The 26772-nt window shown below is 38.4% G+C and overlaps 1 protein-coding gene across 1 annotated transcript in view; it reads left to right on the forward strand.

Moving 5' to 3' along the window:
* Positions 1-247: 247 nt before the first annotated feature.
* Positions 248-26772, forward strand: part of DNAH10 (dynein axonemal heavy chain 10) — a 56094-nt gene continuing 29569 nt past the window's right edge. The window contains exons 1-37 of the mRNA XM_074921548.1: positions 248-259; positions 2165-2310; positions 3091-3196; positions 3873-3988; positions 4477-4702; positions 5411-5568; positions 6303-6533; positions 7192-7382; positions 7839-8037; positions 8772-8966; positions 10494-10670; positions 11024-11146; positions 11806-11975; positions 12704-12855; positions 13250-13411; positions 14093-14300; positions 14843-14999; positions 16187-16663; positions 16820-16978; positions 17300-17416; positions 17489-17591; positions 17823-18001; positions 18671-18882; positions 19187-19343; positions 19775-20008; positions 20125-20247; positions 21021-21254; positions 21763-21986; positions 22467-22736; positions 22831-23014; positions 23311-23445; positions 23859-24011; positions 24569-24757; positions 24867-25013; positions 25843-26034; positions 26206-26324; positions 26493-26651. Coding sequence (XP_074777649.1) covers positions 2167-2310; positions 3091-3196; positions 3873-3988; positions 4477-4702; positions 5411-5568; positions 6303-6533; positions 7192-7382; positions 7839-8037; positions 8772-8966; positions 10494-10670; positions 11024-11146; positions 11806-11975; positions 12704-12855; positions 13250-13411; positions 14093-14300; positions 14843-14999; positions 16187-16663; positions 16820-16978; positions 17300-17416; positions 17489-17591; positions 17823-18001; positions 18671-18882; positions 19187-19343; positions 19775-20008; positions 20125-20247; positions 21021-21254; positions 21763-21986; positions 22467-22736; positions 22831-23014; positions 23311-23445; positions 23859-24011; positions 24569-24757; positions 24867-25013; positions 25843-26034; positions 26206-26324; positions 26493-26651 — 6482 coding nt within the window. The 5' untranslated portion in view covers positions 248-259; positions 2165-2166. The remainder of the gene's footprint in view (positions 260-2164; positions 2311-3090; positions 3197-3872; positions 3989-4476; positions 4703-5410; positions 5569-6302; positions 6534-7191; positions 7383-7838; positions 8038-8771; positions 8967-10493; positions 10671-11023; positions 11147-11805; positions 11976-12703; positions 12856-13249; positions 13412-14092; positions 14301-14842; positions 15000-16186; positions 16664-16819; positions 16979-17299; positions 17417-17488; positions 17592-17822; positions 18002-18670; positions 18883-19186; positions 19344-19774; positions 20009-20124; positions 20248-21020; positions 21255-21762; positions 21987-22466; positions 22737-22830; positions 23015-23310; positions 23446-23858; positions 24012-24568; positions 24758-24866; positions 25014-25842; positions 26035-26205; positions 26325-26492; positions 26652-26772) is intronic.

Raw genomic sequence — 26772 nt, forward strand, 5'->3', positions numbered from 1 at the left:
GAGGCGTCGGGGGTTGCCGCCATGAGCCTGGACGATGTGCGGCTGCAGTGGCTGCGGGAGCGAGCCGCCGCCGTCCTGGGGCTGACGGATCCGGCGCCTTTCGAGGAGCTGCTGAACCGCGGCCGCGGCGAGGAGGCGCGGGCTGTGCTGCGCTTCTTTGACCGTGGCACCGAGGACGGGGAGAGCGCGAATGAGGCGGGCACGGCGCTGCTGCTGCTGCGGGCCGAGCGGCGCGGCGGGGCCGGCCGGGAGGCAGCGGGTGAGGCCCCGCGTCCCGGCCTGCGGAGCGCTGCGCTGGGCACTGCCCGTCCCCGAGCCCCTGGGCTCTGCCCTTCCCTCCCAGCTGTTTCCCCCTCCCTCAGGCCTGTGTTTGTCCCCTCTGCCGAGCCCTATTACCCCCGTCCTTACCCCTTTCCCTGCCTCTCCATCCCTTGGGCTGTGTCCGCTCCTCCCAGACCCCTTCAATCCCACCCATTTCCATGACCTCTCTCCTTTGCACCATCCCCCCTGCAGAGGGGTTATCTCCTGCTTTCTCCTCATTTCCTGTGTGCGGACACAGGTGACACAGATGAGTTTGCAGATGAGCAGCAGGTGGAAGGCCCAGATAACCTGTTTCCTGAGCAGTTGACTGAAAAAGCCTCCTCTGTGGCATGAGAAGGAAATAGGGGATTTGAGTGGCCAAAGTGTAGTCGTGGCAGGCCATACTGACACGGGGCTAAATGTGACTCGCTCATGTGAGCAGATCCAGCAGTATCTGTAACATCAGCAGCTTTTCCCAGGCAAGCAGATCTGATTTTGTGGATGGTATCCTGGGCAGTGTGGCTAATTAATGTTTTCTTAAGAGCTTTGGAATAAACCTAGTTTGGCTCTTTCATCTTTTCCAAACAGACAGAAGGAGGCTGACGGGGATGAACAAAATCCAACCACAAACACAGATCTTTCATCTAGTCTTTGTGACTTTTTTTACTGGCTTTATAATTTCAGATTTTTTGAGACTGATTTTATTAAAATAAGTAGAATGAATATGTTCCCTTTAGTAGGAAGCATTTAAGTTCTCTTGTCTTAAGAGCTGCAAGTTCTCTTCTTTATTCTGATGTAGTTTACTGATGATAAAAGTAATGGTCCTGTAAAGTGTTAAGATTGGTCCAGTACTTTAACCATAGCGTTGCAGAGAAGCCTTTCAGAAAAAAAGGAAAAAAAAAAAAAAAAAGATGGAAAGGGTGTCAGAGACAGCAATCATTTTCCATGGCTCAGAATTTCTATTCTCTATTCTCTACTCTCAGTATCTGTGTAACTCCCACAAGCTTCTGAAGCAAAGTCATGGCCTGGTATTTTAGATCCATAAAAGAATTTTGTTCATACTGTGCAAAAAAGATAGGACCACGAAAGTTAAATGCTGAAGCCTGGTGTGGGTGTAAGTAGACTAAAGGAACGATACAATTCAACTTCCCACTCTGCACCTCTGAATGGAGGCAGCTGCAGTGCTGCAGGTTAATGCTCAAAAGCAGTAAAACAGGGAGATTAAAACAGGGAGGATTATAATTGCCTGATACTAATATCATGGTCTTTCCAGCTGGGAATGCAGCTATGCCTTTTCTACTTCTTTTAAGTGTCCAGAAGCCTGTGCTGAAAGGGAAAGAGAACTTGGTGCACCTTTTGAAAGACAGTATAAAATAAAGTTTGAAATTCTTGACTGGCCCTGGAATTCATGCAGTTGTTCCTGCAGCCTGTTCACCATCACTTTTGTTCATGACATAACCACAAGCATTTTCCATGTCATAGATCTGGCACAACAAAACCCTTAATTGTTTGCATTTCCTTTTACAAAGTGGTTTCATCTTGAAATGCACTAATCAACTTATTTTGTCATAAAAAATCAATTGCATTGAAAAATGCTGGTAAGGATACTGTAAATAAAGACCAATTGCCTGTGGAACACAGTACAGTCACTTGCTTATTGGGTTTCAGATCTTCAGCAATAGTGCTGCCCTGTGGGAAAGTGAACGATTAACGCCAAATCTGGGTGGTTGATTGTTGAAAGATGATGCTGAAGATGGAAGGAAATGCTCAGTCATTTAGTTTGAGAAGAAAATTGAAAGGATTCATCTTATATGCATGGAATACCTGTTCTTCAGTTGAGTTCTCTCGTGTTATTCTTTCATAGTGATGACTCAGAAAAGCAAGACATCCCCTCTGCAATCTACAGACAGTGAAAGTGTGTCAGGTCATGTACCAGCTCTCTCTAGTGCATCTGAATTGAGTAAACTGGGGCAAAGATTGGCAGCTGACAGTATGGAACACACACCACAGGTAAGTCTGTTGTATTTCCTCTGTTCTTTTGTGTCTGTGCTGGCTTTCTGACACAAATGTTTCAGTAAAACTGGTAGGCAAATTAAGGAGGTATGGTGCAGAGCAAGTACCCAGAGCAGAACAGAACATTTCCCAAGAACAGGAATTGCCATTCAAAACGAATGGCCTGCCGTAGCCTCTGACATTGACTGGCAAGACATTGCAAAGGTAATTTGCTTGGCAAAACACTGACTTTTGATGAGAAAATGCAGCAGTGAGTTACTCAGGTACTGCATTAGCTATTCCCAGAGTTGTTTGTGAAATAAAAGTTGCAGTTAGAATAACTGCTAGATAAAAACACCATAGCAGGAGTATGTAAGGAACAGTGGACAAAGGACCTGAAGTCTTTTACATAATTAGATGGTTAGCATGCAGTCTAGGGTTTCTGTCTGAACGTGGTTTCTGACTGAGGTGCAGGTGGAAGGGGAGTAGGTGTTTGCCTGTTCTCAGGAAGGTATGGGGGGCATTTAAGTGGTTTCTTATGTTTCAGGCACTAATTCTTTTAGTCCTGTTGGTCTGGAAATCAATATTATTTCCAAAGCTGATGGTTTTTACTGTTAGCTGAGTGATTTTTGTAACATTTCATTAATGTTAGTAGTTTACTTGGGCAGCGATGTAAAGATAATGGAGTTAAACTAATGATTCTGTCTTTTTGTTCACAGCAGGAAAACATTTTCTTGCTGTTAAGAAAAGTGGCAGCAAACAGTAATAGTCATACTTGCTTGTTATTTTCTGTTTCAGCTACAGGAAGGGAAAGTTGACAAAGTGTGTTTCTATGTGGCTCTTGATGAGATTCCTGAAGAATTTGTGTCAGATTTTACTGTATATTTTCTGAGAGACACCAAAGGTATGTGCCCTGAATAACTGCAGGATCAGCGTTTTCAGTCTTTGCATTAAACAGTACTTCACACTGAGAAAAGGTGATAGAGACTGGGATCTAGCATAGTGCCTATCTTAATTAACTGAGTATGAATACTCTCAGACTAGAACCAGGAATCAGGAATGCTTTTTGTATACATTTATGGAAAATTACTTATCTTCTGCATTTTACCAGCAAGGGTCAAGCTTTCTTGTTGCACTCAGAAGAACTAACAGGATTTAGTTACTAAACTGCTAAAACTGTGAAGTGTTTTGAGGATGAGGAGCTGGATGTGAAAGTCAGACCATGAGGTGCTGATAAGCACAGCTGGGGTATCAAACTTCCTGACATGACTCAAATTCTGATACACAACAGCAGCGTATTTTATTCTGATAGTTCATACCTTTACCGTATAACCAATGACAATAGTTATTCCAGTATCTGGAGTAGCTCTGGTTTTGGTCTCAATCAGACCTCAGTATCTAGCTCTAGCCCCGTAGGAGCAGGTATTTCCACACCTGTATCCAGGATCTACCCACAGTATGTTAATTTAGTGCCAGAGACTCGCCACAGCATAAACATTATTTATGTGGGCTCACCCAGCAGCAACATGCTTTCTGTATCAAATAATTACATTCATGCTCATTGTTTGTATACTGTTTAGAAAGAGTTACTGAACCTATTGACCTGGCTGAAGCTAATGAGGTCCTTCCTAAAGTGATAAAGTTTGGTGTACTGACAGATGATACTCTTTTGATGCTAAAGAATGCCATCGCACAGGTAAATGTGTTACAGCTTTTATGTATAGAGTCTTGAGTGTTTCTAAGAGTGATTTGCCTATTTAGTATTCTGCTGACCATATGGACTATGCATAAGAAATACTAATATTTAATGAGTGACCTTCATATGCCAAAATGGAGGTTTTGTTAATATACTTATTTGATATTTTGTTTCCCAAATTTTGGTAAAGATAGGGAGACCAGCAGCATTTCATTGCTTGGCCCTATATGAGAAACATTTAAGAGTGTGACACCAAATATCTTTATTTTCATGCTGATAGGCTTTTGTAAAAACATGCTGGAGCAATTCCCCCACAGAACTTGAGGCAGAGAGAGTGATGTTAAAGAGGTAGAATGGAAAGGAGGTGCACTTAAATTAAATTTTCAAACAACGTATCCAACGCTTAAGCGAATTGCTAGTAAGCTGACTTTCATTGTTTTCTTTTTAAATATGAACCACCTAATCTGTGGTACTTGTTTGAATTATAGGTGTTCTCACCAGCTCCCTCCTATAGTCAGCAGCAGACTGAGGAACCTTCCTTTCATCCAGATGGTGAAAAAACAGATTTTGAAAAAAGGAATTTTGCTGAGACTGAGCTTGCAGAAAAGAAAGAACAGCCTGTGGAACACTGTAATGCTCAGATGAGGAATGAGATTCAAATGAATGGGCAAAAGTTGTTAAGTGTCACTCAGCAGACTATACAACAAACTCAAGGTGAGTGTTCTGCCTGTGCCAGCACTGTGGTGTGGTACATGACAGCAGAAAGAGGTTCACCTAGGAACAGCTTGATATAGAATAACAAATACAGACAGTTTCTGGGGAAGCTCCAGACCTGATTAAACTTTCTCTTTGCTGATAACAGTAGTATTTGCACTACCCTGAAGCATAGCAGGCAGTATGGAGAAATGGATTAAGTCAGTGATAGTCTTTCAATCTGAAGTAAGAATAGGAGAGAGGGTAAACGTGCCTCATTGCTGAGCAGTGTTCAGGGGACTCGGACCATAGCAGAGTATGGAAAGTGGTGGATCGAATGAGACTTTCATGTGGTGTTTAGCATCCTTTCTCTGACAGGGGCTACGGTCATGCTATTAAGGAGAACGTAGTGGCCTATAAGAGGCAAAGGCAAATTGATAATTTTCTTCAGCAATGCCCTAATCCTAATTCATAACAGTTAGAGATTAGATGAAGGCTTGAAAACTGAGAGCTTTTCATGTATTTCTAGGAATATATCTTTCTTTGCACTGTGTTAACTGCGCAGCATCTGGATGTATTTTGCCGTATTCTCAGATAGGCAGAGCAGGTGGTGTGTTACCTGTCCTGGAGTAGCTAACAAAATGGCAGGTGAAAGCCATTTCAGTGATGCTACTTTACCAGTGCTGATGGAACAAGACAGTTAATTCTCCATGCCTTTTCTTCCAATAGAAGATATTAAACTGGTGATGCCAACTGTAAATCTAGATGGAGAAGTGACTGTTCTTGCTGCAGTTCCAGAAGTAGTTGAAGCTCTGGAGGGTTGTGCAGTGACCTGGCAGAAATTAATATCCACAGCTCTAGAGAAACAACCGAAAAAGGTTCCGCAGGTAATGTTGCCTATAACACCAAGCTGCTTTTATTGCAGGAGACATTGCTTCATTTCCCCACAAGAATCTCTTTGAATGGTTTGTGCTAATTTTTAATCCATCTTCATGTTTGATTGTTGGAGAACCATTTAGTAATTGATGTAAAGTAGAACAAAAGTAGCGAAGAACTTCATGACTCTGGGAAATAGAATATAAATAGAACATAAAGTAACCCACTGCACATCCTACCCACACAGGATAACTGTGGAAAACTAAGGTACTTTTGCTATCTGTGCTCTTCTGAGCCATGAAATATTAAAAGCTGCAGTGATTCTTTTTTTTTTTTTTTAAAAAAAGCCAACTATGTTTTTGCTTGAAAAAGACCTCGCTCAAACAAAAAAAATCCAGTTGTAAGGTTCTGATTCTGCAAACACTTACACATATGACTAATAGCATTAAACATACTGAGGGGTTTCATGTCTACAAAGTTACTTGCACATAAGTTTTGTCAAGCATGGTCTCTCCAGCTCCAGCTCAGGGATATACTCCCCATAAGCAGTTCCCTTCAGTGTATGTAAAACTCTTGATTTCAATGATCATCTTCTGTCTGGGTTTTTTGCATGGTTGAATCATAATCAGGTTTTTCTCAGCATACAGAATATTGAAAAGAAGGAACAAATATAGTCCTGGTTATAGGTTTTCACTCCTGCATAATGGTAATTTAGAATTTTTATTTTATTCCACTTTACTGGTAGGGTAATGGTCCACTTGCAGAAGTTGACCGCTGGCATGAAAGAAATGATACTTTAAGTGCTCTTACTGAACAGACAAAGCTTCCAGAAGTGCAAAAAGTCTTGGAAATATTACAGGAAGCTGAATCTGAGCATATTGGAGATTTACAGGTAGTCTTAAGTGACCTCAGAAAACAAAATGTGGAAGCTCTAGATAATGTTAAGTTTCTTTCAACTCTCGAACGCCACTTGAAGGTATGTATCCTTAAGAAAACTTTGTGAAGTTTTAACTGTAGTTACCTGAGTTTTTCTCTGTTGATATAATCACCTCTTGTTTATTTTGTACTTTTTATTAGTAATAAAGATATACTCTAGCTTTTTTATGTTGAAATAAAAAGAAGCTTGCTTATTTGGTTTGAGTCAGAGTTGTTCTAATATCTGAAAGCAGAAACCCAGCCCGGAGCTGTGCACAGCTTGGTTTGTAAATCACAACCTTGAGAGAATTTGATAGCATAGCTGAATTGGGGAAAACAAGGATTTCTCTACTCCCTTTTTGAGGTAGCTTCTATGACTGATTAGAGCTGATGTCTCAATTTTTAAGTTTTATTGAAGATCATCCAAACATTCAAATAAAGAGTTGAGCCATAACCAGTCTTGGGACATCTTTTAGAGAAACGAGAATGTTAATGAGACAGGATCTAAAAAGCATATGGAGCAATGAGTGCGGATTTGTACATCCTTAACCATGTGTGTTACTTAGGCACCAGGGTGTTTCCTTGACTGGGCTAGTTATTTAATAAAGCCACAGACTTTTTAACCTTCAGATATTTATAGAATAAATATTGGTTTATTGAATATGAATTTGTATATTTTCATGACATCTTATTCACAATATTTATAATGCATTTAATAGAATTTAACATATGGCACTGGGTTTAATGTTGTCTTGGATACAATACCTTCACTGATGAATGCTCTGAGAATGATATGGATTATCTCACGGCATGACAACAAGGATGAATGGATGGTAGCCCTTATGGAACAAATTGCATGGGGAATTTCAGCAAGAGTATACAAAGTTGTGGATTTGCATATGCTGTTTAAGTAAGTACTGTATTCCTGTTTAACTAGGCTGTATTATTAAAAGCTTTGCTTGTTTTACATGAGGTGCAGTAGATAACTTCATCAAATATGTTTCAGCTTTTTTCCCTAACTGAAGTTGTATTAGAAGGTCAATTAAAAGTCAGTTTCTTTTGTAATTTTTATAAATTACTGAATCGGTCCTGAAGAAATAGGTGCTTGTCCCCTTTTATCTCAAAAGGACATAAATCAATAAAATGAACAGAACTGTAGTGGTAAAACAGTGGCATAAGTAGCATCAAAATATCTCCTTTCCAAATCAATCACACTGAAAATTAAGATTTCACAGTTACAACTTTTGCCTAGATCTTGTATAATTAGAAGCTGCTAAGCCAGACTATATTAATCCAGCTGAGATACAGTTTTCTGTCTATAGTTCTTCTGTCTATAGTATCTTAACTGTTTCGATTTGATTAATAGAGAAGATAGAGCTGCTGCGAAAAAGAAAATAGCAGAAGCCAAAAGCACACTTGAACAATGGAAGAAATGTTATTTTACTGTTCGTGCCCAAATTGAAGAATCAGGAAGAGAGCAACACTGGGAATTTGACCAAAAACGTTTATTTGAAAAAACAGATTATATGACTTCGGTCTGTCAAGATCTGTATGATATTTTGCAGGTAGTAATACAGATAATAAATAAACAGATTGTGTGATCTGTGTCTTACTCTGTAGAGGAGATTCTTTTGTATTGTAGTTGTTGAAATGTTAACAGCCTTTCGTGAGTGGTTTTGTGTTTAACACCTGAGCAGTGCCTTTGATTCCAACAAAGCTGCATTTAGTGCTTGAAGACAAAATAACTCTTCTCAAGGTACTGGTTGAGGAAAGATATTACTGTGTACATTGCTGTTATGGACATACAGACTAGTAACAACTGTTCCACAGATATGCAATTTTTGTGTGTTGCTAGCCTAATGATGTAATTTTATATAAAATAACCATTTCAGTATACTATAAAATAAAATCTGACCATACATGAATCAGTGTATCAATTGCAGGATAACGTGTGCATGGAGAGATGCTATGTTTAGGCTAATTGAAGTCAGGGTAACTAACAATATTAGTGGTCCACCAGTGGTCCGATGCTATAGACTATGAATGTAAAAACTGTATGTGAAAAGTAGAATAAAAAGGAGCAATAGCTGAGTATAATCTGTTTTAACAACTGAAGTGTTGGGCCTGCAGAGTGGTTTTTTTTTTTTCCATAAAGCTACTTAGTGTCTTGTATAGAAATACACAAAATGTAAATCATAACACATTCTCTGAGCTTTTTTTATTTTTTGAAGGATGTGTTAAAACAGAAAAACACCCCATTAAAAACAAAGCTTTCTGGTATGTTCTTCTGAATTAACAGGTCATTGAAGAGTTTCACAGCATATTTGGTCCTGAACTGAAAGCTGTCACAGGGGATCCAAAGCATGTGGATGATCTACTGAGAAGAGTAAATGGACTAACTAGTCCCATGGAAGAATTGACTTTTGACCCTTTTAGCATCAAAAGTGCACATGACTGGAAATTAATTATGGAAGAATTTAGAGAAGTTGTTTCAGTAAGTACCATATACTGTGATTCTCCCCCTCATTACTTTCTATATACAAATTCCATCTAGAATATTGACATTTTCACTTAAAGAAAATGTACATTTGTGAAAGAAAGGAATATATGAGTAAATATGTGAATGAAAATGTGAGGAATTTGACCAATTTTTAAAGTCAGTATTGTGTTTCCGAGTAGTTTTTGTTTATAGTTCCACTTTATCTTGAAAATGGTGAAGCACACTTTTAGTTCATTGGCACAATCGCTACAGCATGAGCAGAGGCTACATATGACCTCCCTGCACTTAGTGCTCACATGTCTCAATCAGGTCCTACAAAGAAGTAAAACTTCCTTTTCTGGATTCATTCAGTCCTTCACCCCTCAGCTAAGAGTACCACGAAGTACAAATTGTTACAGTGTTTTCTGTGATTTATATGCCTGCCCAGCAGACACATTAATTAACATTGATTTCCTGCAGCTTGCTGGAAAGCCACCAGTTTGTTAGTAATTTGTGAGACAAAAAGTAATAAAAATATGCCTGACCACTATTATTAAAGCGGCTTTTTTTGCCTTCCTTTCTTGGTTTTGCAAGATGAATCTGTAAGTGACAGGATTTCTTGGCCTTCTTCCTTTGTTTAGCTTATTGAAGAAGAGACCAAAAACTTCATTGATGAATCTTTTAAGACCCTTCGATCAGCAGAAGCTGCATTTGACATGCTGTTAAACTTCAAACACATCCGCTCTCGAGAAACCATTAATAAGCAGATGATGATGAAGTTCGGTGATATTTTGGACCGATACTGTAAAGAGGTATTTAACTGATGTAGTACATGAAGATATTTACCTAGTGAAAATCGTAAATCTGTGTATATGTCTAAATACCTGTATAGTGTCATTTACTCTCTGAAAGACTGAGAAGTTTTACAAAATAAACATAATAATTGCTCTCACTCTTTTTGGAGCCTATTGGAGAAATAATATCGTTAATTTGCTGAAATGGATGTGCATATCTGTATGTGTGTGGCACTGTGTGGGAACTGGAAGATGTTTGCATGAAGTCTGAATGCAAAAAGGCTTGCAGCTATTCCTTTACCTTGTGAACAGCAGTTCAACATAGTCCTATCTGAAAAAACACAACTATCACACCCTACAGCTTTCTTGTGATGGACAACAAGTTCATGGTATGACTGAAAGGTGTCAGAGATCAGCTGTGAAGGCAGAAATAATTTCTGACGTGTTGAAGACTGTATGTTGGAATGCTTTTCATGTCATAGCATTTTTTTTTGATATTTCAAAGAACAGAGTTTAATGATAAAATATAATCTTACAGGAAAACTGCCACAATAGCAGTTTCACAAGCTATAGAAAGAAGACATTTTCTGTAATGCAATTAATACAAACAAGAGATGCATGACAAAGAAAGAATTTTTTATCCTGCTGCTGGAATTAACTTCAGAGCTTGTGCTGTGTAGCAGGTTAGATACTGATCATGGACAAGCGGTGGAGAAAAGATTCTTTGCAATATTTTATTCTCTTCCAGGTTGAAATTGCTAAGGAAATCTTTGTTCAGAACCTTAAGGATCCACCGTTGTACAAGAATCATCCTCCAGTGGCTGGAGCAATATACTGGTCCCGATTTCTTTTCTATCGGATCAAACACACTATTATTCGATTTCAAGAAGTAGAGGGTTTGCTTGCTAGTGAACGTGGAAAGGAAGTACGTTGGTTCTTTTGATATTTGATGAAGAAATACTTTCTTCATACCCATCTTCTAAAGATGGAAAGTGCTCTTATGTGAGGGGAAATTCCAAGAATATCTTTGCATGCAACAAACCATGTTTGATGTGAAAAGCTGAGTGGGACCTTCCCACTGTTTCCCAGAGAGACAGTGACAGGATCAATGACAGAATTCAAGAGCCTGAATTCTTCATTGTCTGTGTTAATGACAAGACATTACTCGCTCTCTCATCTAGGATAAATTGGAACCATATTAAGACACCATATTAAGACAGGTTAGTTGCACATTCCTCATGGTCTTTAAAATGAGTTATACAGAATTTTCCTTTCTAGGTAAAACAAATATATCTTCAAGTGGCCAAGATGATGAAAGAGTATGAAGATCAAAAATACAATCAGTGGAGAGATGGGACAGAACAGATACTCCCCGTGTTATTGAAAAATACTCTGCTGACTGTCATCACTAGTGGGGCTGCAACCCATGATAATCCAGAGACTTCTGAGCAGGTGAGATAGAAAATAGACTTCTCTGTGGGGAAGAACTGAAACCTATCTAATGATCAGTGAGATTTTTTTAAAGGACTAGTTTTTGCAAGGAAAATTTCAAGAGTTCTAAGATCAGAATTTTTTGTGGTCCTTTAGAAGACATAGTTGCTGGATGACCTGGCAAAAGGATGGATGTTATTTCTCTATGTGTTCTTCTGTGCTGTAATTCCTGTTAATTTTGGGGTTTTGGTGCAACATTTTTGGGATGTTAGAACAAAACTTAGGGCTGAAGTAGGTGGAGGTAGGTTCCTAGAAGAGATCATGCAGAATCTTTTTCTAACTAAACTTTTATCTGACTATGAACTTCTACTGGGATTTCAGTATGTAAAAAAAAGGGGATTTGATTTGTTTTGTATAATCAGTTTTCACTGAAGAAGTGGTTGTATATAATTTCTGAAACTAGAATGCTGAGGTTGCTGTTGAATTTTAAAGGCATTTCCACAGGCTCTAAATGAGCCATCCTGGCTTTTACCTACTGCCTTTTCAAATGTCTCCAAGAGCTAACGTTTTCCTTGCACTGTAACTGTTCAGTGTTCTTCCTCTTTCTGCTGCTCTTCCTTGTGTTGTAGAGCTCTGTAACAGAGGAGCCTGTCACCACAAAGAAAAGCGTCCGCTTCATAGTGAATTTTTCTCCCACACTTCATGAGATTATCACTGAAACAAAGTACATGGAACAACTAGGGTTTCCAGTCCCCAAAATAGCAAGATATGTGGCATTACAGGAAGACAAATACCTTAGGTAAGGCTGTAACAGAATATCTGCTCACATACAGACATCCAGCAGGGTTTCAAGTGATTTCACTCTTAACCAGAATGGGCCTTGAGTCATCAAATTTTGGAAATGTGAGAGCTCTTAGTCACTTTTTTTTTTCTTAAAGGTAAAATTACTAATGGCCATGCTGCACTAATAAGCTTTTCTCTGGCACTGTCTGCATCTTTCACCCTGTAGGACTATGTCATACAAATTAACATCTCATCAAATCTCAGAAAAACCAAGGAAAGTAATTTGTTTTGCACTTAGCTGTTAGTGCCATTTAGATTTCAGCTCACATTTAAATGCACTGCCACTTTCTTCTTGTGCATCTTTGGATAAGTTGCTTTTGCCCAAATTATCACAGGCATTTAGCACACAGGGATGCCAAGAGGAGCCCTAACTGGATTTTAAAGTTCACCTATTAAGTTCATTTATGTGCTGCAAACTGAGGCTGTTAAAAACTTTTTCTGAGTTGGAGCGGGAGAGGTTGGTCTAGCTACTGTTGGAGCTATATGAAATTTTTATTTTGTTTTCAGCAGGAAATGAATTGCATTTATAATCAGTACATATTCAGTGGTTCTTTCTGTAAATTTTGTTTTATATGGAAGTCTGAACAGAATGATGGAAGTGATCTGCTCTTTAATCTGAGTTCAGAGCTGTATTTCCAGAAAATCCTGATTTTAGTGTTTTGGTGTGTTTCCTACACTCATTAGGTATACAAGTGGGTTGAAAAACATGCTGGATCGCTATCACAAATTGATGGGAACACTGAATGAAGCAGAAACCAAAATTCTTGATGACCATATTCAAAAACTCTGGAGAGTATTCAAATCAGGGCACAGGAGGCTCAATTGGAACTCCTTAGGTAATGGAGATGCTATTTTAAAATGGCCTCAGATGCTGATTTTCAGATAAAAAATCTCTTCAATTCTGCACTCTATATTTTTTTTTATGTCATATGACAGCAACATATCCCTACATGGTACATCTTATTGCCATGGTCAGAGTCAGAATTATGTTTTTATTATATTTAAAACACTGAGTTAATTATATTTAAAACACTGGAAATTGACGGAGACCTTGGATAACAGCTGTAAGGGAGCTAGATGCAGGATTAGATGAGAAATCATCTAATCTTTCAGCAGAGCATCAGTTCATTCTCAGAGATAAAGCACATCTGGTTGTGGAAATTTTGATGCATTGGTGAAATATTTGTTAAAAGAAAAAAAAACCAACAAATGGTTGTGATTTATTTCAAGGTATTGGTGACTTTATTATCCAATGTACAGAAGCCATCAGAAAGTTTGAATCACTTGTCCATCAGATTCATAATAATTCTGAAGACATAAACAACAAGCTTCTGTTCATAGAATCAACAAATCTCTTTAAATTTCCGCTTTCAAAAAATGATGAACTTCCTAGTAAGTCTTTATATTTTTATTTCCGAGCTTTGCGATGTTTTATTTTGCTCTGTCTGCTACGTTGCATTTTTAGTTGCTAAGTTCAACCCTTCTAATTGTTACCAAAACTAGTTATGGTAGTATTTCATGGTGTAACAGAGGAAGCACAAGCAGAGCTTCAGTACCATAAAGCTGACGGTGTCAATAAGAGAAATATCAAGATGAGTATACAAGTAGATCATTTGACTTGTGCCTACCTTGTTTTGGATCACTTTCCCCTTAGCTTTCCTTTGATTTCCTTGTCCTTCTCGTATGCAGTAGCATAGTCTTGGAGCTACAATGTGCATGGAGTGTCAGCTCCCTTTGGGCTATCTGAACTGAACTGGTTTCCTCAGATGGAAATTGCAGTGAGGTGGTTGTCCCCCAGGTCTCCCTGTCACTTGAGTGAGTGGGTGATGGATCAGATTTCTTTCAATGCTTTGTAAGTCTTAAAAAGGTTACTTCCACATCTAATGGTTGTTATTAAATAATTGAATCCATAGGGCTGAAATATTAATAATTAAGCATTAATAAGTGAAGATAATTTTTAGCACTATACAAGATCAATTTCATGTTCACAAATAAAGCCCAGCTAATTATTCCAGTACATGAGTCTGTTAGGTCTTTTGCAGTTAATAATGCTATTTTTTCTATCTTTTGCAGAAGCGAAAGAATTTTTTGAGTACATTAAGTGTGAAAGAGCAAAAGATGTGGCGCACATGGTTAGAAAGTATTCTACAATTCCACAATTGCTAATAAAAGTGGAAAGACGAGTTGCCAATACAAACAGTGGCAAATCTCCAAACTTAACTTCCTATTATGCATACTGGGAAAAAAGGATTTATCAGGTGTTGACACAGTTAATTGTGAAGTAAGTCAATTGTTTGCTTTAATGAATTTTCCATTGTTGGATTTTACCTGACTTGTTCTGCAGCAGGTGGGGCCAAGGAGGTTCCTGTAGCAAGATATCATAAAGGTTTGTATTATAAGCAAGATATTATTACAATAGAGCATTGCAGGGTTGTAAAAGCTTCCCAGACATCTCTTCTTCTCACGATCCATGTCTTTGTAATCCGGTCCATGCTCAGCTGACTTCGCTGTGCTTTCTTGGCTGGACTCTTGCAGTGGAGTTGACCATTGTCTCAAGGTCATTTTGCACCAGGTTATCCCCATTCATTCCTTTCATTAGCTTCTTCTAGCTAGTCAAGCTTTTGCATTAAATCAGTATTAGTGGGGTAGTTTTGCTCCGATACACATCAGTGTTTCCAGCTGAAATTGGTGATAACTGACCTCGGACAGATCTGCTTACATATCTAGGCATATACCTGATAATTACAGTCTCTGTTGGGCATTTCCATGGGGGGCAGCACCTGATTATTACGGTCTTTGATGTGGTTTTTTTTCCTTTCCCAGGAATTTACAGGCTTTTAATGCAGCTGTTCTTACAAACGTGCCACTGTTCCAAACAGAAGCTGATTTATCTGTTCCTGAGATAATCTTGCAACCTAATGCCATTGAGATTGACAAAATGACTGTACAATGTATCCAAGACTGTGTTGAGGTCACCAAGGTGATTTTTGCTACAAATTTACTTGTTGCCAGAGTTTGCTTATGATTACAATGAATTAATCTTGCTTTATGTTTGGTCAAGCATAAATGTCAAAGGGAAGATTCATATTACTTTATCTTGAAATCAAAATATCCAGTACACTGTTCTAATTTTACAGACTGTCCTAATTTTATCAACTGATGACAAGGGAAAAAAAATGCCATAAAGCTTCATGCAGTTTTAACTCAGGCAGAATTGTTACTTTTCAGCAGTTTTGTCAGTGTAAGGACATGATTTAGTTCTATAAACCAGCATATATCAGAAGGAAATTCTTTTCAGATTGCACTGCAGATGTTGCTTTCTGATGTATGTATAAGCTGGTTGAATAAAGAATGTGAGTAGCCTTCTCTATATTACAGCTCTCAAAACCAGCAGAAAAACAGTTCAGAAAATGTTGGGAGAAGGGCATCTAGGACGCATCCAGGACAACAGGTTTTCAGCAGATGAAATATCTAGCTTGCTGTCAAAGATGTAGCAATATTTCCCTGCATAAATATGTTCACACTGAACTGCTTTCCAGAAAAGAAGCCAAATGTTGTGTTGGTGTTCCCTGTGCTGACAGAGAAATGATTCCAGATGTCACCTGAAATGAATAAATTTAGATTAAGTGTGCTTTCTATGCTCAGATTGGCTGTTCTGCTCCACTGGTGCATCCAGTCTCTTTGACTGAATACCTATATCTCTGTGTCATGCTATATTGTTGCTCAGTGGAGATTTTAAAAGCAGACTGAGTAATGCATGGAAAGATTTTGTTAGGATGAAACTAACTCTTCTCTCAAGTTTATAAGAAAATGCAATCTCTTTTCTTGCTGTCAGAAAAACAATTGGTTTGAGAAATCATTCACACCACTTTCTACATGGTCTCCTAAATAATGGTGAATTTCTTCAACGAAAGGGTTGTCAAGCATTAGAACAGGCTGCCTGGGGAAGCAGTTGAGTCACCATCCCTGAATGTATTCAAAAGGCATGTAGATGTGGCACTTAGGGACATGGTTTGGTGATGGACTGGGCAGTGTTAGGTTTACAGTTGTACTCAATGATCTTAAAGGTCTTTTCCAACCTAAATGATTCTATGGTTCTATGAATGATTTGACTAAAATGACTCTCCATAAAGTAACTGTTTTTCAACCCTGTCTTGAAAACTCTAGCATTTTGTACGATGGATGCATGGCACATGTATCGAATGCCCTCCTCAGCATGTTGAGGAAGATGAAGTTATCACTTTCAGCTTTTACAGTGACATTTCCCAGAACCCTCTGATAATTGAACAGGCTGTTCTCATCACTCAGAATGTCCACAAACTCCTGGCTTCTCTCAGCATGTATTTGAACCAATGGAAGAACTACCACCTTCTGTGGAAATTAGACAAAGGTGTAGTCATGGAGAGGTTAGCTGCAGAAAAGCCTGCTTGTATCACCTTTGATGAAGAGCTGCAGTTCTATATGAAGGTAACTCAAGAAGTGACTCAACAGCCCTTGATTAAAGATGAGCAATTTATCAGGCTTCAGCTGGCTCCTTTAGCCTTCACAGTGCAGGAGAATGCTAGAGGCTGGGTGATTTCACTTGGAAAGTTGCTTAATGAGTCTGCAAGAGAGAAACTTTTCAGTCTTCAGGAGGAGATTCAGGTAGGTGGTTCCAGTTCGGTTTTGTTATCTTTATCACATAGACTGAAAAATGAGTCTGCATGTTATTTACTTGTGTTTTGTGTTTGACTCATCAGTAAAATTCTGCCTAATTGCTTTGTCAGAGTTGCTTCTGGAAATTATTTTTACTTTTTACAGAGATTATCACAGAGTCTGAAGAGACCACCTGATTCTCTGGAAGATCTCAAAATTGTCCTTGGCACAATTGCAGAGATCAAGGACATGTCCTTCAGTGTGGAACTGAAATACCTGGACATCTGGGAGAGATACCGAACTCTAGCAATGTACAATATTCCAGTAAGTGTCTGTCTCAAATGTTTCAGCTTTGAGCTAGGGGCACAAATGCCTCACATGTGAATGACTAGATGTTCTCCTTTCAAGACATTTTACAGAATCACAGTATTGTTGAGGTTTAGGAGGGAAGTCTGGAGATTGTCCAGTCCAAGCCCCCTTCTCAGAACAGTATCTCTACTTGAAAATGGACATATTGCCTGTGTTTAAATCTGATTCAGATCACTTCAATGCTGGTTTTGTGTTTTGCAAATTTGTGTTGTGAGCAGATATTCCTCACTTTCTTGTGACTATTTCTTGTGAGAGACGTTACTTGTTTTGTTTCAGGTAGCTAAAGAAGAGCAAGAGATGGCCGACAAGATTAGGGAAAAGTGGGAGACTCTCTTCTTTGAAGCATCAGAAGTTGATCACAACCTTGGAGGCATAAAACGAACATTCACAAAGGTAATATTTGTAACTAATATTGAAAAAAAATTAGAAATGGAAATAAAACAATTTAAACACTGTTCTCTTTAGATTACAGAGCAAAAAATTGAGGACTACAGCAAAGAGTTGGAAGATTTCTGCCATAAATTCATGACCGAGGGCCCTGGCGCTGTTGGGGAAGATCTTGATAAAGGTAAGTGGATTAATGTGTGTAAAGTGACGTCTTAAAAATATCAGTCTTCAGACAATTCTTCACATTTTATGTAAAACAAGAAAATTGTGCTTTCCTTATTAACATACAAACTGATCTACCAGGAATGTGACGTTTTTAGCACTATAACTTCTACAGACTATATGCAAATGCTGTCTTATTCCCCATGATCTGTGAGATTGTTTATCTAGAAAAATTCTTCTCCTTTCCCAGGATTAGAACTCATGGCCATTTTTGAAAAAGAAATAGAAAAACTGGAAAAAAATCATCAGGAACTGGGCAGTCTTGAGAAACTTTTTGACTTGCCAGTTACAGTGTACCCTGACTTAATAAAAGCACGGAACGATATGAAAGGTCTAAAGCAGATCTATGAAATTCAAGAATTACAAAGTGTAAGTACTGCACCGTGTATACACAGACACACACATATTTGTGCACATACACACAGAAAAGGTAGAAGAGGCTGCGTTGTCCTCTAGTTAGCATCAACTCTTTCTGAGCCTTTGTGTGAAATAAGCTGTGACCTGTCACTGACTATCACCATAGAATGATTTTAATGGTTAGTACAGGACTAACAATGTCTCCAGAGTGGATCAAACATGTACTATTATCAGATAGGAGCAGACCTCCTTCCCCCCCTAATAATTATTGTGTGGTATTTTGCTGAAAAAGTCTCTTGATCCTTTCAGTGGAACTACTTTTAGATATAGTACATGTACAGGTGACAGTGGGTATCTCAGGCTTTAATTGATCTTAACTGGGTTTTTTAAATGATTTATTTTTCTGAAATTAAAATGCCTTGTAAAATATGTTCTTAACGATGCTTTTTCTCTTCTCCATGTTTCCTTTTGATTATTTCTATACAACTGGTTGTGTTTGGCTATGAATCTGTCTTGGACATGAACCTGTCTCTTCCTCTGTAAAATGTCAGTACAATTACATCTGCATCCTGACTGTGGTCTCTAGATCCTACTGTAGTGGAAAGTTGTTTTTTTTTTTTTTTTTGGTCAGAACTAAAAGGAAATATGATCTTTTTTTTCCCCTGATGACCGTGTTCCCAGGCAGCTAAAAAGGAATGGTCTCAGACACTCTGGATAAACCTCAATGTCCAGTTTCTTCAGGAAGGCATCGAAGGATTTCTTAAAGCCCTTCGAAAGCTGCCCAAGCAAGTACGGGGTATGCCAGTAGCCTTACACTTGGAAACAAAAATGAAGGCATTTCGAGACTCCATTCCTTTGTTGCTTGATTTGAAAAATGAAGCTTTAAGAGAAAGGTTTGCTTTGATTTATTTAAATCCATTTTCTGTGTACAAGAAGATTTTGTTTGTTTTGTTAAAACTTTTAAATTTAGTTACTGGGGTCAAGCCATGTCCCGCAGCTTGAAACTTTACTTTCTGCTTAATGAACTTGTGTAATATCATGCAAGGTGACTAGGATAATTTATGTATTCAAACTACTAGTTCTTTAAACAGTAGAGTGCTAAACATGGTTTCATTATTATATATTAAGTTACAGTTGTTTTCATATTTACCGTATGATGGGGGTTGCTACAATTGTTGATGTGTCACTTTAAAACAGACATTGGCAAGACCTTATGAAGAGAACAGGAACAAGTTTTGAAATGACAACAGAAACATTCACTTTGGAGAATATGTTTGCTATGGAACTTCACAAACACTCAGATGTTATCAGTGAAATAGTTGGAACTGCTGTTAAGGAACTTAGCATTGAGAAGGTAATGTAAAAAAATCATAATAAAGCTTAAAAGACAGATGACCACAGTCAGTGTTTTATTTGAGTTTTTTATATTGGCGTGACAGCAAGTTTGGCCATCTTCAGGGAGCTGCCGTGATGTAACTGATGGCAAGTAAGATCAGTAGCTCTGTTACTAAGCTACCACATGGCACAGAATCCCAGCTGCCTTGGCTTTGGCAGCAGTGTGTTGGTTTGCTGTTACCACAATAAGCAAGTCTGGCCTATGAAGAAGGTTCTGAAGAAGGATCCATTCTCCATTATGACATTTCGAAATAGACCCTTCTTTATAAACCAGAATTAGAAAGTCTGTGCAAAAAATTTGCTGAATTAATTGATTTAATTTTTATGCTAAGATTATAGTTCTCTAGTTTTTGAAGACTGAAGCATGCATCTTTTTATGCTCACATGCAGGGTGTGAAGGAAATAGCAGAAACATGGGAACACCTGAAATTCACTGTGCAAATGTACTTCAAAGGCACTGAGAAGCGAGGCTTTATTCTGGGATCTGTAGATGAAATTTTAGAGATTCTTGATGACAACAATGTCAATCTTCAGAGTGTTTTGAGCAGTCGATTTGTGGGTCCTTTCCTTTCAACCGTTCACCACTGGGAAAAAACTCTGTCATTGATTGGTGAAGTAATTGAGGTAGGGAGGAAAGTGCTGGACTAAATAATTAATGTTTATTACTTATAATCAAGGTTTTCTATTTTTTTTTTTGTTTGTTTGTTTGTTTGTTTTTTATGGTAACATTTGTGTCTTAGATCTGGATGGTGGTTCAGAGAAAATGGATGTACCTGGAGAGCATCTTTATTGGTGGAGATATCAGATCACAGCTTCCAGAGGAAGCCAAAATATTTGACAGTGCAGACAGGATGTTTAAAAAGGCAAGTAACTGACTTGACTTGTGATCAGTGTAATTATTTAGAGCCTCCAGTTTCATAGGTAGCTGTAGTCTTCTGTGTGACTTGTAGCACTGAGAATGGTATGTTATAATGAATTGTATATGAGCTTTGGGAACCCAGGAACTCTGATGTTTTACCTCACATCTGTCATACACATTCTCCTGATTTAGCTAAGCTGGGCAGAGGTGTGATCCTTGGCTGGCAGTACCGAGCAGGCAGAATCCCCTTTTCCTTTCATTGGACACATCTTTTTACCTTCACCATGATAATAAGAAGCTTAGATGTGTTTCTGTAGATTTAGGATCTACACACATGCTCAGAAGTCTTTGCTGGTCTAATGCCACTAAACACATATTCCCAGTATGAATATGGCTTACTTTTCTTTTTCCCATCTGCAAAACTGAGATATTTCTGTGATTCTGAAATGCTGTGTTTGTCCTTTACTTGAAGTACCACTGTATACAGGAGCAAAGACAGGTATATCCTTATGAGTGCATGACTTGGGATACAGGCTTGTCTTGCTTACACTTGCTTTTACAGTAGTATCTCCATGCCCTCCACTCTGAAAGCATACTATCTTCATGTTTTCATACAGCACTGCAGCAATAGTAGAAAATCATCTTTAAAATTCTAATTCACTTCTGTAAGAACCTATGTTGCTTGTGCTGCTTGTGTGCTTTGTCACTAGTTAAATATAGTTTAGTATAATCCCTTGCTGTTCAGTATTTTCTAAACTTTCTTTTCTTCCTATGTAGATAATGGATGAAACTGTAAAAGAACCAAAAATTAAAAAGTCCTGTGAAGCCCCAAATCGTCTATCAGACCTCCATCATATAAATGATGTGCTGGAAAAATGTCAGAAAAGCTTGAACGATTATTTGGATTCCAAGCGAAATGCTTTCCCAAGATTTTTCTTTATATCTGATGAGGAATTGCTTAGTATCCTTGGCAGCAGTAACCCACTTTGTGTCCAGGAACACATGATAAAGGTACAATATCTGGCTTTCCACAGTGCCCTGTGCTTTTAGATGCTTTAAAAAGTTTGACTGTACTGTACAGGCTCTTAAGGGTGCGTTAATATTTATTGCATGCAAAGAGCATCCTGGCAACATCTTGAAGAAGCTTCTGAATAACCAAATCCAATCTGATCAATAGTCTCTCCTGTCTCTTGTACTGGCCAGTAGCAGCTGTGGTAGAGAGGAACGTTGGTAGAGATACACCAGAATAATCAATCATTAAATATGATTTCTGTAGCTCCTGATAGATCTTTATTTTCGAGAAAAAAAATCAATGTCATTTGGGCCAGATCATCTGCTTGTTTGCAGTAGGGCTGCTGAGCTATATGTCAGCATTTGTCTTTGATTACTTACGAGTCAGATCCATTTCTCTTTAGAGTCCATGGCAATTTTCTTTCGATTAAATGGGAGCTAGGTACACTTACATCTTTGCAGCTTTATTTCTAAAATGCCGGTGAATTTCTTTGTTGGTGCATTTCAGATGTATGATAACATAGCCTCCCTGAGGTTTCAGGATGGTGATAGTGATAAGAAAATTGCAACAGCCATGATTTCAGCTGAGGAGGAGGTGATGGAGTTTCGCCAGGCTGTAGCTGCAGAAGGCAGAGTGGAGAATTGGATGACAGCAGTGCTAGAAGAAATGAGACGAACAAACAGACTCCTTACTAAGGAAGCTATTTTTCGATACTCTGAAGACAGAAGCAGGTGAAACAAGCAGTGTCAAGGATAATACAAATACCTTATGTGTTATTGTGAACCTCTAGCAATATAGAAAAAGAAATTTTTACACAATTTAGCCTGTGTTTCTGTATGTGGAGAGATATGAATACACACATATGTGGTATTTTAACTGACCAGAAAAAATGGTGTGATCTATTGTATCTAATTTCCTAAGTCTTGAGTTTTTATTTTTAGTGTTGTGTGCACAGTATGTTTTTCTCACTATGAATTCCACTTGGCAATCTTTACACATGGAATATGCAGCTTTTCTATCAGAGTACTTCCTAGGCTTTTGAAATACTACAGCATACCTTGATAGAATTCTGTACATCTCTGTAAAATTAGGCTCATGTAGTAGTTCTTGCAGAAATAGGAGGAACATTTTTTTCCTTTTTATTTTTCTGTCCTGATTCGTTACTTAGAATAAACAGTAACTCAGACTCCCTCACTATATATTTCCCACAGAGTTGATTGGATGTTACTCTACCAAGGTATGATGGTGCTGGCTGCTAATCAGGTGTGGTGGACTTGGGAAGTAGAAGATGTCTTTCGGAAAGTGAAGAAGGGAGAAAAACAGGCAATGAAACTTTATGCTAAAAAAATGCATAAGCAAATTGATGACCTGGTTACCCGCATTACAATGCCTTTGAGCAAAAACGACAGGAAAAAATACAACACCGTTCTCATTATTGATGTTCATGCCAGAGACATTGTTGATACATTCGTAAGAGACAGGTAAACACCACCCCCCAGCCTACTGAGAAAATACCAAGGGCGTAAATTGTATTTCTATCCTTTTACCTCATGTGAGGCAGTCTCTCTTGTGCAGCATTCTGCAGGCTCAGGAGTTTGAATGGGAAAGCCAGCTGCGTTTTTACTGGGACCGAGCGCCAGATGAACTGACCGTGCGGCAGTGCACAGGCACATTTTCCTATGGTTATGAGTATATGGGCTTGAATGGACGCCTTGTGATCACCCCCCTGACAGATCGTATTTATCTCACACTCACGCAGGTATATATATTCAAGGAGATTTTTAATTACCAACCCTTTAAAAATACACTTCTAGGCAACCACAGAATTGTTTTATTGCCGCTTCCTGTTATCTCCTAGATGCCAATGCGAAGGCTAATATATCTGAAACCAGTTGTGCTGTCCATCTAACATGATTGCATCAGAGATAATATAGAATGCATTCACAGATAAAATTTAAGGATTTTTTTTTACCCAAGGGTTTATTTGTGATTTTGCTACTAACCTAATATAAATGTAATCAAAGCTTTGCTTTGCTTTTTGGTCTGTCTCTAAAGGCTTTATCAATGTTTTTGGGAGGAGCACCAGCAGGGCCAGCAGGTACAGGGAAAACAGAAACAACCAAAGATCTGGCCAAAGCACTGGGCTTGCTGTGTGTAGTGACAAACTGCGGAGAAGGCATGGATTTCAAAGTAAGAGTTAAAGATCTGTGTTCTCTGATAAAGTGCCAGTTACTACTCTTTTTCAGTGCTCAGGATAAGGGCATACTCCAAACTTCTGAATATGTGCCTCCCTTAGAGATACCACACTGATTGATAATGAAATACAGTAAAGAATGTCTATTTTAAATAAATTATTGAAAGAATTTCAGGTGCCTTCAAGCAGGGGAGCAATGACTAGATGATAGGTGTTTAAGCTTGTCATAGGCAATCTGCACTTGGCAAGTAATTATTACAAGACCTTATGACAGATTGCTAGCTCCTGAATATATAAATATCCAGAGTTTTTACCCAGTCATTAAGAGTTTTAGCATATTCCAAAATTTGCTGACACTGAATGTTTTATATATTCATTGCTGACATGTTTCTCCTGTTGTTCTTGTTAGGCAGTTGGTAAAATTTTCTCTGGTCTTGCCCAGTGTGGAGCATGGGGATGCTTTGATGAATTCAATCGTATCGATGCTTCCGTGCTTTCAGTCATTTCTTCTCAGATTCAGACTATCCGGAATGCTTTAATGAATCGGTTAAAAACATTTCAGGTAAATGTTACAAAAAAAGAGTAATTGTGAAGGCTGATCTTGGTTTTGAGGCCAAGATTCAGGGTTAGACCTCATCATTAGATCAAAGGGCTGCTTCTGTAATTAATTTGTACTGAACATTTCAGATTCCGGAGTATGTACTCTCAGTTTCAGAGATGTTAAATCCTTGCTGATTTCCTAATCCTCTTCTAGGTTCTGCCATTGTGAAGTGAGATAAAAGTAAGCAAAATAGGATAATAGTAAGCAAATGGGATAATAGTATAGTAGTAATTAGAGAGAGGAGTAATTTAAGTTGATGTGGCTTGTGAGCCTTTATTTGCTGAAGTTTACTGGAATTCAAGACAGACAGAAAATTTGATTGAGAAGTGTGAAATGTCTTGATGTTTATATGCAAGATACATTTGTAGCACTGTATGTGAATGACTATCTAAAGCTAAATATTTTAACATGTTAACCTAAGTGGGTGCCCCAGTATTGCTGGTTTTCTCTTTGAGCAAATAATACCATTTATTTCAATTCCAAAACCACATTGTTCTAACTGTGTCTTGTGCCTTTAGTTTGAAGGACAGGAAATTGCCCTTGACAGCCGAATGGGCATTTTTATTACAATGAATCCTGGTTATGCTGGCCGGACTGAGCTCCCTGAGTCTGTAAAAGCTTTGTTCAGGCCTGTGGTTGTTATTGTACCAGATCTTCAGCAAATATGTGAAATCATGCTCTTTTCTGAAGGGTTTCTTATGGCAAAGGTAAGAAAATTTTATTGCTACCCATGCCCATGTACACACCCCTGTATGCATGGCCAGTGTTCGGTTGCGAGTTATACATTTGTGATTCTCTAACTTAAATCTCCAACAGATGCTTGCCAAAAAGATGACAGTGCTGTACAAGCTGGCAAAGGAACAACTTTCTAAACAACATCATTATGATTTTGGACTGCGGGCTCTTAAGTCAGTGTTAGTGATGGCTGGAGAACTGAAAAGAGGATCAGCAGACCTCAGTGAGGTAGTTTTGCTAGTTACCTTGGGCAGATCATGTTTTTTCACTAGGAGGAGGATGTTTTTACACATCTGCTGTAGTTTGTGTGGGAAATAGGAGCACTGGTGTTATTTGTCTTTTTATTTCACTTTGTTCTTACTGAGTTTCATCATGCACTCTGCTACCAAGTTACCATCAGAACTCAAATTGAAGTAAGGAAATTGTAGAAAATTTTCCTGTTTGTTAAGTCCAGGATGCACATAGTCAGATGAAGGTCTCTGGATGAATAGCGAAAGCTGATTTTTGAACAGTGAGTGCTCCAGTCATGCAGTTGTTAATTGTGTAGCTCAAGTAGTACAGTGTACTTATCAATGAGTTTTTTCAATACTGCCCTGCTTTTTATGGCTTTCTTTTACCCTTATTTTTTATTTCTCTATGTATGGTTGTGATACCCAGTTGCCTAGGGAAATTCTTATTCAAACTTCACCTTAAAAACTTGGAGACAGCTGTAGGAAACTCTCCTATAAAGTTATGTACAGATGCATGTTGCAGGCTGGCAGGAAGTTGAGGTTTAAGTGGTGCTCTCAAGGGGACCACAGAACTTGGGTATGTTCATAAAACAGTTGGTTATTTTAACATCAAATCAGGAAGGCTGTGGTGTAGGCCATTCCAGCCGTTTGGCGTTTGGTTACTATGGTAGAAAAAGGCAGTTAATGTGGTAGAAAAAGCCAAGAAAACGTTCTCAAAGCTGTACTAAATTAATCAGGCAATAGTTTTCAGAGATGTTTGAAATTACTACATATTAGATAATTGATTAACTATTTGGTAAAGATTGATTCTGCTGTGTTTTGTCTAGGAAGTTGTACTGATGAGAGCTCTACGAGATACGAATCTTCCTAAATTTGTGTTTGAAGATGTACCTCTCTTCCTTGGCCTAATATCTGACCTGTTTCCTGGCCTGGATTGCCCTCGAGTCCGCTATCCTAACTTTAATGATGCGGTAGAACAAGTGCTGGAAGAAGAGGGTTATGTTGTTTTACCAGACCAGGTATAAAAAAAATGTTAATTGCTGGAGTTCTTGTTGTAATCATTAGGCTGGTTAGGCACTGCTGCACTCCGGAGTGGCTCCAGGAAGGGTTAGCTGGTATAGACCAGCTGCTGATCTTTTCCACAGAAGAATTACAGACAGCAGTCTACTGAATCAATATTTATATTTCAGGTTGATAAAGTAGTTCAGATGTACGAGACAATGTTAACTCGTCACACTACAATGGTAGTTGGACCTACTGGAGGTGGCAAGTCAGTTGTCATTAATGCTTTGTGCCAGGCCCAAAACAAGTGAGTATAGAATCTGATACGTGGAAATCTCTTTGTAAAATGGCACAGACTGCATCATTCAGCCCTGTGTAGTCATGACAAGATCAATAACTACCCATAATATTTGCTTGCGTTAACATGAGATGGTATTGTGTCATTTTAACGTTGCTTTTCTTGCTGTATCTCTAGGTTAGGATTATTGACAAAGCTTTACACACTGAACCCTAAAGCTATGAGTGTAATTGAGCTATATGGGATCCTTGACCCCACCACACGAGACTGGACAGATGGAGTCCTATCAAACATTTTTCGGGATATCAACAGGCCTACTGACAAGAAAGAGCGAAGGTAGACAGCTAGAAATTATTGTGATGATTTTTAGCTACTGAGTTTTACATCAACGTTTTATTTTATTTTAAATATTTGATACTGCACTATTAAAAAAACAAAAGCAAAGCTAAATAAATAG

This window comes from Athene noctua, chromosome 17, assembly GCF_965140245.1.
Source record: "Athene noctua chromosome 17, bAthNoc1.hap1.1, whole genome shotgun sequence".
NCBI lineage: Eukaryota > Metazoa > Chordata > Aves > Strigiformes > Strigidae > Athene > Athene noctua.